Source organism: Rhinatrema bivittatum, chromosome 12 (assembly GCF_901001135.1).
Source record: "Rhinatrema bivittatum chromosome 12, aRhiBiv1.1, whole genome shotgun sequence".
In the NCBI taxonomy this organism is placed as follows: domain Eukaryota; kingdom Metazoa; phylum Chordata; class Amphibia; order Gymnophiona; family Rhinatrematidae; genus Rhinatrema; species Rhinatrema bivittatum.
In genome coordinates this window covers 29,624,972-29,637,979 of record NC_042626.1, presented here as the reverse complement: position 1 = coordinate 29,637,979, position 13,008 = coordinate 29,624,972, and the positions used below count along the sequence as shown (strand labels likewise).

At 47.3% G+C, this 13,008-nt stretch overlaps 1 protein-coding gene across 3 annotated transcripts in view; it reads right to left on the bottom strand.

Annotated features, from left to right (window-relative positions):
• Positions 1-13,008, bottom strand: part of PIH1D2 (PIH1 domain containing 2) — a 33,171-nt gene that overhangs the window by 16,360 nt on the left and 3,803 nt on the right. Inside the window, exons 1-5 of one of the 3 annotated variants that reach the window (XM_029573587.1) lie at positions 12,867-12,976; positions 7,263-7,322; positions 5,897-6,129; positions 4,061-4,184; positions 1,011-1,256 (exon numbers count right to left, since the gene is read on the bottom strand). In XM_029573587.1, coding sequence (XP_029429447.1) covers positions 1,011-1,256; positions 4,061-4,184; positions 5,897-6,088 — 562 coding nt within the window. In that variant the 5' untranslated portion in view covers positions 6,089-6,129; positions 7,263-7,322; positions 12,867-12,976. Of the gene's footprint in view, positions 1-1,010; positions 1,257-4,060; positions 4,185-5,896; positions 6,130-7,262; positions 7,323-12,866; positions 12,984-13,008 lie in introns of those variants that run through there. The other 2 variants (XM_029573588.1, XM_029573589.1) reach the window with 2 other exon arrangements.

Here is a 13,008-nt window from a genome sequence, read left to right as displayed (position 1 = left end):
GGCAGGCAGTGCATATTAGAATCCTCTTCCCGCACTTACTGCTGGTGCCATCACAGACACACACACACACACACACAATGCTGCTGCAGCCTAAAATGGCAGCTGTGTTTGTCCGCTACATGACAACTGCATGCCCAACTGTTTCAACTCCCGAAAACAGCTTTCCCAATGAGATGTGTCAGTGCTGCTAGCTGGAGAGGCTGCCGTTTTCACTTTTGAGTTGTGCTGCTGAACCTTAAAAAAAAAAAAAAAAAAAAAAAGTGATCCCCAAGTTCTGCCTGCCGTGGCCATCTTGCACCGTCCCGACCATGAAAAAGAGAAATGTCACATGCAGGGGGAAAGCCAAGAATGAACAGAGTGTTCGAGCCCATACCTTCCTACCTCAGCTGGAAGCAATTCTGGTGTCAGTTTGGGGAGAGGGCTAATAGCTTTCACTGCCGAGCTTCCTCAGAATTTTATAAATTTGGAATCTGCTCCATATCTGCTCAAGTGAAGGAGGGAACACGGCTATCATTCCAGGAGCCCACCCGCCAACCTGTCCCACTCCTGACAGGCCTACATCCATAGTATGTATGTATGTCCACTATCGGCTAGAGCTGGAACATACTGACAGGATGATGTCAGTGCAGTCCTATATGAATGACATTATCAAGTCAGTTTCTCTCTGTCTCCATCTGCTGGTTAGAATGCACAATCCACTTATGTGGACTGGCCTGCCTGGATGAAGAGGAAAAGCAGTTCTCAAAAGTTTAATTTTACAAAGTCACTGACAAGACGTAATCAATATTTAACCAATTCCAATGCCAGTTTTCTGTTTTGCAGTGAAAGCTTTACCAATGCAAAAGAGCTGTAAATATAATTTGTAATTTTCCAAGCCAATGTCACATCCATCATTTTTTAGGGACACACATCAGTGCTCCATTCAGGGAACTGGTCTTAGTCTAGGGTCAAGAAGCTGAAATTCAGCATCATAATCTGTCCAAACAAATAATTCCAATCTTTTCCATTACCATTGTCTTCTTTTTTCTTGGTAACTGGAGCCTGAGTTTGCATTCCTTTAAGACTAGCTTGCATTTTCTTTAAACTTCCTTTCAGTGTGAAGGCAGTGATGTGGAAAGAATGGCACAAAGTGAGCTTGTATGTCCTCTCAGTGTACTTCATTGCCAATTGGATCAATTGGTCCATTTCTCTGCGATCGTCATCTGCCTTCTTTAACAGCTCTGGGTTGTAAGCAATGGTGATGATACTGTAAAACTCTGGAAAACATTTTTAAAAAGTTTCAAATTAAAGTGATAACGGAAGTGGTATGCACAGGTCTGAGGAGGGAAGAAATGCAGCTGAAAGTAGCTGTGAACTGTTCCAGCACAAGTCAGAAGAGTCCCCGCTGTTTGCTATTTTGGACATGTTTTCCTGTGCTATTACCAAAGCTACAAGTGGCAGTAGACTTGCCAGGAATTAATCACTTTTTGCAGTACTTGTTGTATGTTAGCACTGAGCTAAGAGAGGGCTTACTTTCCTTGCTAATATATGACAGGCAAGAAAGGATTCAACTATATGAAGAAGTTCTAAGGCTAGGCTGCCAGTGTGTCAAAAGGAAAATCGGTTCTTACCTGCTAATTTTCGTTCCTGTAGTACCACGGATAAATCCAGGACAGCTGGGTTTTACCTCCCCTCCAGCAGATGGAGACAGAAAAAGACTTTGCAGACTCTGTCCTATACCCCTGAGGTGCCACCTAGTGTCTGCCAGTATTATACTGTACCCAAGCAGAAATTAGAAAAACCATAACGGCTACCATAAAACCACTTCCCCCTGAAGAGCAGAGGAAATGAAAACACCGGAAACCTTATGAATGAATGAACAACATGCACAAAACCTTTCCTTGAAAAGGGGGGCATTCAATAAAACTTGCAGAAAAATTGATCAGCTACTGGCCTTCGCGCAAGCCGAAACGTGGCGGTAAAGCAGGCAGAGAGGAGCTGGAGAGAACGCTGGACCGGCTGACCTTTTTTTTTTCTATTTATTTTCCCAGTGCTCCGAAGATGTGCTGAGCTGCCTGCCGCGGGTGAGTGAGCCGGGCTCCCCGGTATCACCCGCCGGCTGTAGCAGTCCCTGGGTCTTCAACCCCCTGTTCTTTTGCCTCTGATACCAGGGGGGATGGTCCCACCAGGACCTGCCAACCCCCTGGGAGGCTCAAAAGAACTGCTGCGCCTTCTGCCGCTTTTTTCCACAATATTGAGTAAATTTTTTTTTTTTTTGTAAAGAGCCAGAAACATTCTAAGGCGCATCTACTGGCTTGGCCGGCTGGAGCTGGTGATCCTGATCCGCATCCGGTCCCTCACCAGGGGCTTGCGGAGGAGACTCGCCTTCATCCACCCCGTCCGTATCTGAACTGTCCACCTGACAGGAAAAGGACCAGAGAAGGCGTTTGGCCTTGGGGGTTTCTTTGCCACTGTGTGTCTTGGTACGCTTATGGAGTGATGAAGCTCCTGTCCCAGCCCCCAGCGACAGCAGAACCTCACGGGGTACCTTAGTACCCTGGCTCTTTGCTGCTTTTCGTGCTTTGAAGGCTTTATGCAGCAACAAAACAAAATCTGAGGAGAATGAGGAAGAAGACTCATCCGAGTCCTAGATCTGCGCTGCCTGCAAGTCGCCGCCCCCCCCCCCCCCCCCCCCATGCAGCAGGACGCGGCGAAAGAGGTGGTGGCGAGCTCCCCCTCCCCCAGGGCAGCCTTCTCCTGCTCCCTGAAAGTTCGCCGTAAGGCTTCAGTACCTGCGCTGAGAAGAAAAGGGACCTGAGCCTGCCGCAGCAATTCTGCCCTCCCAGGGTCCCTGCGTGCTCTAGAGCTGCTGTGATGTGATTTCACCAGAATCGGCTTCCCCGAAGAGCCTTCCCCTCCCGACAAGCACCCGGTACAAACTCCAGCCTGCAGGCCACACCATGCGGCATGATCCCTGAGCTAAATTAGGATCGGGGCCCGAAAAAAGAACCAGCTCGACCAAGACAAACCCCTGGGAACTTGTAGGAACTGAAAAAGACGGCGAAAATGGCATCGGAAGGAAGGGGGGGCTGATGGACCTTCTCCGCCTGATAAACAGGCTGTGGAGACCCCCATGCGCACTGCCACAGGCCGAGCAGGCCGCACCACGAGGCATATCCCCGGCCTCGATTTTGGCTCTCCCTGAAAAAAGAACCACGACAAACGGACGGATTTCCCTGTCAAAAACCGGGCCAGGAAAGCAGCGAAAATCAATGAAAATGGAGCGGATGCACAGCCGACGGCCAACGCACGGCTGAAGACAGGCTGGCTGAGGGTGAGTGAGCCGGGACCCCCGGTATCAGCCCTCGCCATGGCAGTTTCTGGGTTCCCAACCCTCTGCTCTTCAGCCTCAAATACCAGGTGGGATGGTCCCACCAGGACCTGCCAACCCCCTGGGAGGCTACTCGCAACTGTCCGATCACTGCTCTAACCAAACTTTTTTTTTTTTTTATTTAAAGGGATCCTTAAACTAAGCTTCTTTGTAAAATCAAGCACTAAGAGACTAAAGTCAGACCAAATCCAATCCTAAAGTCAGCACCTCTATCAGACACTAGGTTTTGCACCTCCGCCATCTGCTGGAGACAGAAATATACTGGCAGACACTAGGTGGCATCTCAAGGGTATAGGACAGAGTCCGCAAAGTCTTTTTCTGTCTCCATCTGCTGGAGGGGAGGCAAAACGCAGCTGTCCTGGACTGATCCGGGTACATACAGGGAAATTATATTTCCACTCCGTCAGCACCACGAACCATGGATGTCTACATATCATTTACCTTCTCTGTTCTCCAAAAATAAAATGTAAACTGTTTAAGACAAGAGAGTTACACTGATGATGCTATGCCCAATAATCAATCAAATTTTACTCAAGGAGGGACAGAGCAAGGACGCATTGGCAGAAGCATTTTTATGCCGACATTTGAAGATCACTTTGAATGGGAATAGTTACCAATTTACTTGTCTACGGCTCTCGTCGGAGAACTTTTCTTATGTGAATTATAAACCTGGTTTGTAGAATTACACACCTGAACCTTTCAACACATCCTCCAGCTTCCCAGCACTCAGAGGTACCGGATGGGCATCTGATTCTGGAACTGGGATCCTGCTCCAGCTGCAAATATTAATGAACAATGGCCTTTCTGTGGGCTCCTGTGGAAATAAGATTCTGTTCCAAATTGTTTTATTTCTTAATTAAATGGAGACAGATAGAACAAGCTAGTGGCAGTGCTACAATCTGAATCACAAACCATCAAATGCCGCAGTAGCTTTTGTGACACCTTGAAGTTAGATGGCTATTCGTGTACCTCTGAGGAGGTGCCCTTTGAGCTGGTAAGGGCCCTATGAGAAAGGGGAAGAGGATGGCAGTAGAGACCACTGAGGGAGAAAACAGGCTAACAGATATGGATGTATCCTCCCAAGGGCTCTCTTATGTGATTTTCCTGAGGACAGGCAGGGGGAACTTGGGAAACTTCCATATTATTAATTATACAAGGCCAGCGACTGACCAGCTCAGACCACAGCAATGCACACAAGCTCAGATTTTCTGTTTGGTGATTTTTTACATTCCTTTTATGTCCTGTTGATAGTGAATGCCTCAGTCTGTATGAATGTCTACAATAATTTGCTAAGGATAATACTGCCAGAGACAAAGTGATAAACAGCTCTCAAATGGGAGGAGGAATAGCCTAGTGGTTAGAGCAGTGGACTATGAACCAGGAGACCAGGGTTTGAGTCCTGCTGTCACTCCTTGTGACCTTGGGCAAGTCACTTTACCCTCCATTGCCTCAGGTACAAAACTTACTGTAGATTGTAAGCCCTCTGGGATAGGGAAATACCTACAGTACCTGAATGTAAACCGATGTGATATCTCAGATTGAATGTCGGTATATAAAAATAAATCTGTATCGTGCCTTCAAAACAACAAAAAAAAATTCCTATAGCTTCCAAAGTTTTCATTTTATTTGGAAATGATGAACTCAAATATCTTTAAAATACAGCAAAAACACATTTCTGTAAACATGAGATTCTGAAATATTTGCTCTTCATTAACAGACTTCCACACACCAGGTAGCACTGCACTGAAATACCTCTCACTGCTATAGTCTAATAAGCCACTGGGGATGAGAATCATCAGAGCTAATAGGAGATTGCTAGCAAGTTTACTGCTTACTTTTCTTTAGTATTTTGCCCTGTAAAATGGCTCAAGGCATCAGGGAACTATTTGTACACTTCCAGCCCATTGCATGCATTCATTCCCTACACACAGTGAGACAAAGCCCAGAACCAATTTTGTTAAGCTGGTAGCCCTGCTTCTGATACCTATTTGTTTATTTATTTATAGACATTTAATATTTTGCTTTTTACCAAAACCAGCCTCAAGGCAGATTACAACAAATGTTGCATTTTCAGTTGCTACAACTGAGGCAAGCGTAGCCCAAATTCAAACCTTACTGGCTATACAAAAGAGCAGGGCCGGTGCAAGCGTATTAGGCGCCTTAGGCGAACCTTCTGCTTTGCACCCCCCCCCCCCCCCAGTCCCCGTCCCCGACCTCAATCCCTGAGATGCTGCTCGTGGCCCGCTGAGTGTGTGCTTTTCTCAGCCACGAGCAGGATGGGCACTGCTTGCAGCCAACCGATTCTGTGCTCCTCTGGGCCGCGAGCAGGATGGGTGCCAATCGCAACCCGAGTCTCTACTCCTCTCTGCCATGAGCGGGATAGGCTTCGCTCGTGGCCCCACATGGCTGGCGCCCTAGGGACTGCCTAGTTCGCCTAATGGGACGTACTGGCCCTGCAAAAGGGCTTTATGTATGAGAAAGGTTTAAAACGAGCTAAACTTTTAAAATACAAAAACAAAGGTCTACCAATATTTTGGTCTGCAGACACAGGTGTGGCTCAGGAGGCGCAAGCTGTTCTTTTGCTTCCTGTAGATGGTGCTGTATAAACTTCTGATAGCTCTCTGGGTTATTTTCAGCCATGTCATCCAGCAGGCTCCACAGCTGCTCGACTTGGGTAAGCAGCTCCTTTGGGGGAAACTTAGCTTCCATTATGGACATAAATCGCTTTTACTGTGCACGTCAGCTGTGCAACTTCTCCCCTGGAGAAAAAAAACACATGTCCTGAAAATTGATAATTGACCAACACTATTACACTACAGTTTATCAAAATCTCTTTGATTTTCATAGGTTTTTTATATGCCTCTGGCACATTTATTTACTCATGGTCTGATGGAATAAGGTATGCTAGGCTGTTTACAGTTTTATCTGCAAATATGCACACAATTTTTGTGCGCAGACTTTACTTCAGATGCAGCAAGAAGTTTTGTGAGCAAAAAATGTCTGCATAAATTAGTACTTCTCTATTTAAATCCCATGTATATGATGGTATTAGCTATTATTCCCAATACAGAGAGCTGCACAGGCTCAATGCATGGTTTCTTAACCCTGGAAATTTAACTCCTGGTCAGAGCTGAAGTACTCAGGCTGTTAGCCTATGGAGCTTAACCGGTATTCATGGTACATAACCAAGTGCCACCTGCAGTCCCTCAGTATTGACCTGTAGGGATGCAAAACCCACTTGTCTGGACTGATCTGGGGTATGCACAGGAATACCAGATTATATAAATTGGAAGCATCATGAAATAGGCGGAAAAATCCCCAGATAGTTGTGAATGAAGGCTCGTGGCAACAAGATCCCAATCGTGGATCTGATTGAGCTGGAGGCCCAAACTGTGGGGTCAAAACGAAAACCATAAGCAGCTATGACATACCGTGCTCGGAATGATGCCACCTAGCAGCATTTCACAATATATCAAGCACAGTGAAATGCTGTTCCTGTTCATACCCCAGATTGGTTCAGACAAGCGGATTTTGCATCCCTACCAGCAGATGGAGGCAGAGAATAAAAACTTTTCAGGCACTGCTAAATAACTCAAGAGTGCCACCAGCAGTCCCTCAATATTGGCCTGTATTTCTCTGTCTCCAGCAGATGGAGGAGGTGCAATCCTGCAGTCTGGAGTTAAAAAAAAAAAAAGGAACATTAAGAAAAGAACAACTAGAGTAGAGTGGTGTTCCCCAAGCTGTTAGGTTCATTCATGGGCCATCCCTCAAGTAGAGCAGGGCGAGCAGGGGGGTTGGAGATCCCTGATCTGGCTCAGCCCTAGTCTTCCAGAGGGAGGGAAAGCCATGAGTCCTGGTTCCCTCGCTCCCTCTGAGGCCTTCTCACTCTCACCTAGCAGCCAGAAGCAGGGAAGTATATCTTCTTTTAACTTGGCTTCTTTGATTGCTGTTTCTTGAAGAAAAAAAAAAGCAAACAGTTAAAGGAGCAGGGCTGATTGGGCTTTGGTATCTGAACGGTAAGGCCAGTAGTGCAGGTGAGAAGGGACGCACGCGGCTTGGCAGCAGCACCGCGGGTCCGGGACAGCGCCGGCAAGAACAACTCGGAGATCGCAGCACTCGGGAGCTTATTTTTAATGCTGACTGCAACAAGCATGGTGCCTCCTACTGAGCGTGGGAAAGTGTGTCAGGCCTGCAGACTGAGATGATTGCACCTCAATGTGGCCTTGTTGCATGCCGGCTGTGCCTCTGGAGGGGAAGGGGCCTCCATGGAAGTGACAGGAAGCAATCGCTGCACTCACTCTTCAGGACCTGTTCAGGAGGGTCCCGGGGGGGGGGGGGGGGGGGGGGGGGCGGCAGAAGGGATGGAGGCCATCATGTTTCCTCCAAATGAAAGGAGGCATGCATCTGCTAGAGAGTTTAGGGACAGTCCTCCACTTTCTCCAGTAGCTGAACACTCTGTGGAGGACAGGGAAGGAGCAGGAGAGCCAGATGAGAAAGCTGTGGATAAGTGATCCAATGTTTCTGAGGACTTTCCCACATATTTTGTCCTGTTACTCCATAAGGCCTATCTGGCAAAGAGAGAAGCAGCGCGTAAGCATTTGTCCACCCAGAAGTCCCAGCACTTAGCTATGAGGCCTACAGCAGCTACGCAGGCAAGGTCAGGGAGCTTCTTCAGCTCCTGGGACTGGGATGCCCATTGGTTGAAGATGAGGAGACTTTAAGATTCAGAAGGTGAAGGTCTACAGGAGGGTCCACGAGAAGATCCAGGCATTGATCCTGTGAGCACACCAGCAGAGCAGTGTGCCTCATATGAAGGAAGTTCCTGTTGTGGAAGGGGATCATCCAAGGGTAGTAAGATTATTCAGTAAGGAAGAACTACGTCCTCTCATTCCCCATGTGCTGGAGGAGCTGTGGATCAAGGTCATGCAGGAAGATTTAGACAATGAAGGGATGCACCCTGTCCTGGATGGGCTATGTAGGCCACCAAAAGATTTTCCTTTGCTGAAGGAGGTAAAGAAGTTGGTTGACTGGGAGTGTGATTCTCCTGAGGCAGGTCTGAAGATAGCGAGGGCTATGACTAAGTTGTATCCTTTGCCGGAGGAGACCTTGGATCTTTGAAGACTTCCAAAGGTAGATGCGGAGGTGTCTGTGGTGACCAAGAAGACGACCATTCCTGTAGCAGGGTTGGCTGTGCTGAAGGATGTCCAGTATTGGAAGCTGGAGATCCTGTTGAAGAGACTGTTTGAGGTCTCGGCTTTGAGCCTTCAAGTTGCAGTCTGTGCTAGCCTGATGCAGAGAGCTTGTTTGTGCTGGGTGCAGAAGGCGCAGGAGAAGACATCAGGATCTGCAACCGATTCCAACCAGGCAGCTCAGTTGGAGGCAGATGTGGCCTATGTGATGGATGCCCTGATGACATGGTCCAGACATCAGCCAGGAATATGGTTTCTGCAGTGGCAGCATGGAGACTCCTGTAGTTGTGGAATTGAGCGAGGGATATGTGGTTTAAAGCACAGCTGTGAAATCTCCCCTTTAAAGGAAAGCTGTTGATCTGAGAAGATCTGGAGCAGTTGATGAAGCATTTGGGGGAGTCAAAAGGGAACAAGTCGCCCGAAGATAAGAAGACTGGCAAGAAGAACTTTCCACCGAGTTCTCGCTTTTGAGAGATGAGGTTTTGCTCCAACAGGAGTTCTCTCACTTCGACGCAGAAGCAAGGTTCAGGAAGACAGCAGTCCTTTCAGGGGGCATGTAGACCTTCCTGAGATAGTTCTAACCAACGGGCAGGAGGAGGTAAGGCATCCCAATGAAGGCAAGCTGGTCCACTCGTCCCAGGAAGCCGTTGGGGGAGAGTAGCCCTCTTTTACAAGGAATGGACCAAGATCACATCCAATCAACGGGTTCTGGAGGTGATAAGAGACAACTACACCTTAGAATTTTCACGCCCGGCCAGAGAGCCTATATAATGTCCCATTGCACTTCTTGTGCCAATCGAACAGCAGTACAGGACACGTTGCAGCAGCTGCAGCGCCTGGATGACATTGTCCCGGTGCCTTTAGAGGAGCAAGGACTAGGAAAGTACTTAGTTTACTTCATGGTTCCCAAGAAAGGGGGCACCTTTCGGCCCATTCTTAATCTGCAGAAAGTCAATGCAGCACTGTGGGTACCACACTTTTGTATGGAGACGCTGCGGATGGTGATAGCAGTGGTTTGCAAAGGAAGGTTTCTTGCATCGTTGGATTTAACGGAGGCCTACCTGTTCATTCTCATACAAGGACAGTCAGCTCAAGGTCAGTGGTCACCAATGGAAGTGTCCTGATCAATCAACTGGTTGGAAACAAGGGCAGTATGCAGGGCATTACTTGCTTTCTTTCTGCAGATCCAGGGGTGCGCAGTGTGAGTATTCTCAGACACTGCAACAATGGTGGCATACATCAGTCGTCAGGGTGGGATGAAGAGTTGCCTAATGGCTCAGGAGGCCCAGGAGCTGTTTGACTGGGTGGAGAAACATCTAGGAGGATTAGCGGCATCTCATGTGGCCAGAGTGGACAATGTGCAAGTAGATTATCTCAGCAGGCAGCAACTAGATCCAGGGGAATGGGAGTTATCAGCGGAGGCCTTTGCCCTCATTCGGGATCTCATGTTGCCTCAGTTGGATCTCATGGTGTCTCGAGGAAATGCTGAGGTAGACAGGTTTTTTAGCCGCAGGAAGGAGGTCGGCTCCGAAGGTATCGACACTCTGGTTCAACCTTGGCCGAAAAGATTTCTACTGTATGTGTTTCCCCCATGGCCTCTTGTAAGCTGGGTGTTACATCACATTGAGCAACATCCAGGAAGGGTGAATCTCGTGGCACCGGAGTAGCCGCACTGTCCATGGTTTGTGGATCTGATTCATCTGGCAATAGATGGTACCCTCTGATTAGGCCATCTGCAGGGGTTGCTGCATCAGGGGCCCATCTTTTCGGAGCAGGTGGATTGCTTGTGTCTAGCGGCTTGCCTTTTGAGAGGTGGTGGTGGTTTTGCTTGAAAGGGTATTCAGAGCCAATGATTGCTACTTTGATTTAGGCTAGAGGCCATCCACTTCTCTGGCATATATCTGAGTGGAGAGTGTTTGAGCCATGGTGTTTGGAGAACGAGCTTGAGCCTTGACATTTTTGCAAGGTGGCCTTGGCCAAGGGACTGTCCTATAATTCGCTCTGAGTACAGGTAGCAGCCATGGGCTGTTTTCGAAGGAAGCTTCAGGGGAGGCCGTTGGCTTCTCATCTGGACATCATTTGTTTTCTTAAGGAGGCGAAGCACTTGTGCCCACCGGACCATAGGATGTGTCCATCATGGAACCTTAATCTGGTTCTTCGGGTACTCTGTGGATCTCCCTTTGAACCGCTCAGAAAGACGTCTTTGAAGCATCTCACCCTGAAAACTGTTTTCTTGGTGGCCATTTGTTTGGCTAGGAGGATTTTGGAGCTTCACGCCTTGTTTGTAGAGATCCCTTTCTAAGGATTTCAGACGATGGGGTATTATTTTGTACAGTTCCTTCCTTTTTGCCGAAGGTCATATCCTCGTTTCATCTCAACCAGACAGAGGAGCTGCTGGCTTTTCCGCACTTGAGGCCAGATATGCTGCATGCAAAGGACCTTCCTTTATTAGATGTTTGTTGGTCTCTGATGCGATATTTTAAGACCAATGGTGACTTTTGGAGGTCAGATCATCTCTGTTTTATTCAGTGGAGCAAAGAAAGGATGTAAAGCTTCTAAGAGCATGATTGCATGGTGGTTGGAGGAGGCTATTTTTTTTCGGTCTATCTCTGTAAGGGTTGATCAGTTCCAGAAGGGTTGCGGGTGCATTCTACTAGGGTACAGGCAGCTTCTTGGGTGGAGTGTCAGCTGGCCTCTCCACAGCAGATTTGTCAGGTGGTGACATGGTCTTCACTGCATACTTTTACCAAGCATTACCGCCTAGATGTTTGGGTGCCAGAGGAAGCCGCATTTGGGGAAAGTATGGCGGGTATGGGTCTTTCAGGTTCCTGCCCAGTGTAGAAAGGCTTGGGTACATCCCACTTGTCTGGACTGATCTGGGGTATGAACAGGAAAGGAAAATTGGCCCTTACCTGCTAATTTTTGTTCCTGGATTACCATGGATCAGTCCCAAATCCTGTCCCCTTGTTTTCGAAAAACCTTCCTCGCTTCTGGATGCCAATAATGCAGTTTTTGCAAAGATTGTACATATTTATTTATTTATTAGCTTTTCTATACCGATATTCGAGGGTACATATGTTAAACAGTTAAGGTTAGAAGTTTTCATTGCCCTAGTTGGGGATGATGAGGCTCCTGGTTTTCGGGGGCTCCAACTTTGATTCTCTGCTCGCCCGAGATCGGACATTGGGTTTTGGGAGTAACATCTTAGCTTGGGTTCAGGTCAATACTGAGGGACTGCAGGTAGCCCTCTCGGTTATGTAGCAATGCCTGAAAAGTTGTTATTCTCTGCCTCCATCTGCTGGTAGTGATGCAAAACCCACTTGTCTGGACTGATCTGAGGTAATCCAGGAATGAAAATTAGCAGGTAAGAACCAATTTTCCTGTAAGCCATATCATTTTGAGTTCGGTAGCCATGCTCCCAGAAGTATTCTGCAATCATCCTGCTAGGGGAAAAAAATTGCAGACCCCTCTGGAATGGATGAGGATATGAGAGTCTTTGGTAGTCCACAGATGGGGCTTCTGCATGCTTGTGCAGGGGGGAAAACCCCAGAGTGGGATTCTTGAGTTGTGGCAGTTGGGGAAAGAGGGTTGGGACTTTACTATGAATGGGATCTGCAGGGGAAGAGGAGGTAGAAGGATGAAATCCCCCCCCTGAACCAGTCCTTCCATTCAGGCCATTTAGTACACGGCTTTTGCAGCAATTAGTATGTGAACATTACACATTTTTATGTTAACGTCTATATTAGTACCGTGGCCATTATTGTGATGTCATAGCATATTAAGTCCCATTTTAACAGGAAATTAAAACGTTCAATGAAACTTTGTTAGCATGAGTTGTATTGCATATGCCTCAGAATGGGAAAAAAAAGTCTTAGTAAATTGAAAATGTCATGACTTGATTATAGTCTTGCAGAGCACAAAAGAAAAGAAAAGGAAAAAAAAAGATATTTTTGAAACCACACACCTAAGCTTATCAAGTACCAACAATTAAAAAAAAAGTTTGATTAATGAGTTAGCAGCTAAAATTATTATGATCCCTATTTTGCTTTCATTTTTAATTAATGAATAAACGTTAGTGTTAAAGCTTTTGATAGCTCCTCCTTTACATTATAAACCGCAATAAATTGAGGGGGTGTTGCTGTACGGATCATCATCAACTGGTCACCTTCACACCACACACACACACACAAGTGATTTAAGAAAAAAGAGGAACTTGGGAATAAGAACAAGAAAGAGAGGCAAATTCCCGGAGCTTGGGGAGAGACGCGCTCAATTATCGTGAATTCATTTGCCAAACCAATACGTACCTGCCTCAATGTTTGCCAGCTCCGGGTCCCTGCGTTACCATGGAAATCGGCCGGCCAACCAGCCAGCCAGGCCCCGGAAGCGGAAGTGTCGCTCTTCCCGTCCCTGGTCCGTTGACAGGAGAGGCGGTGTTGTGGGGAGGGG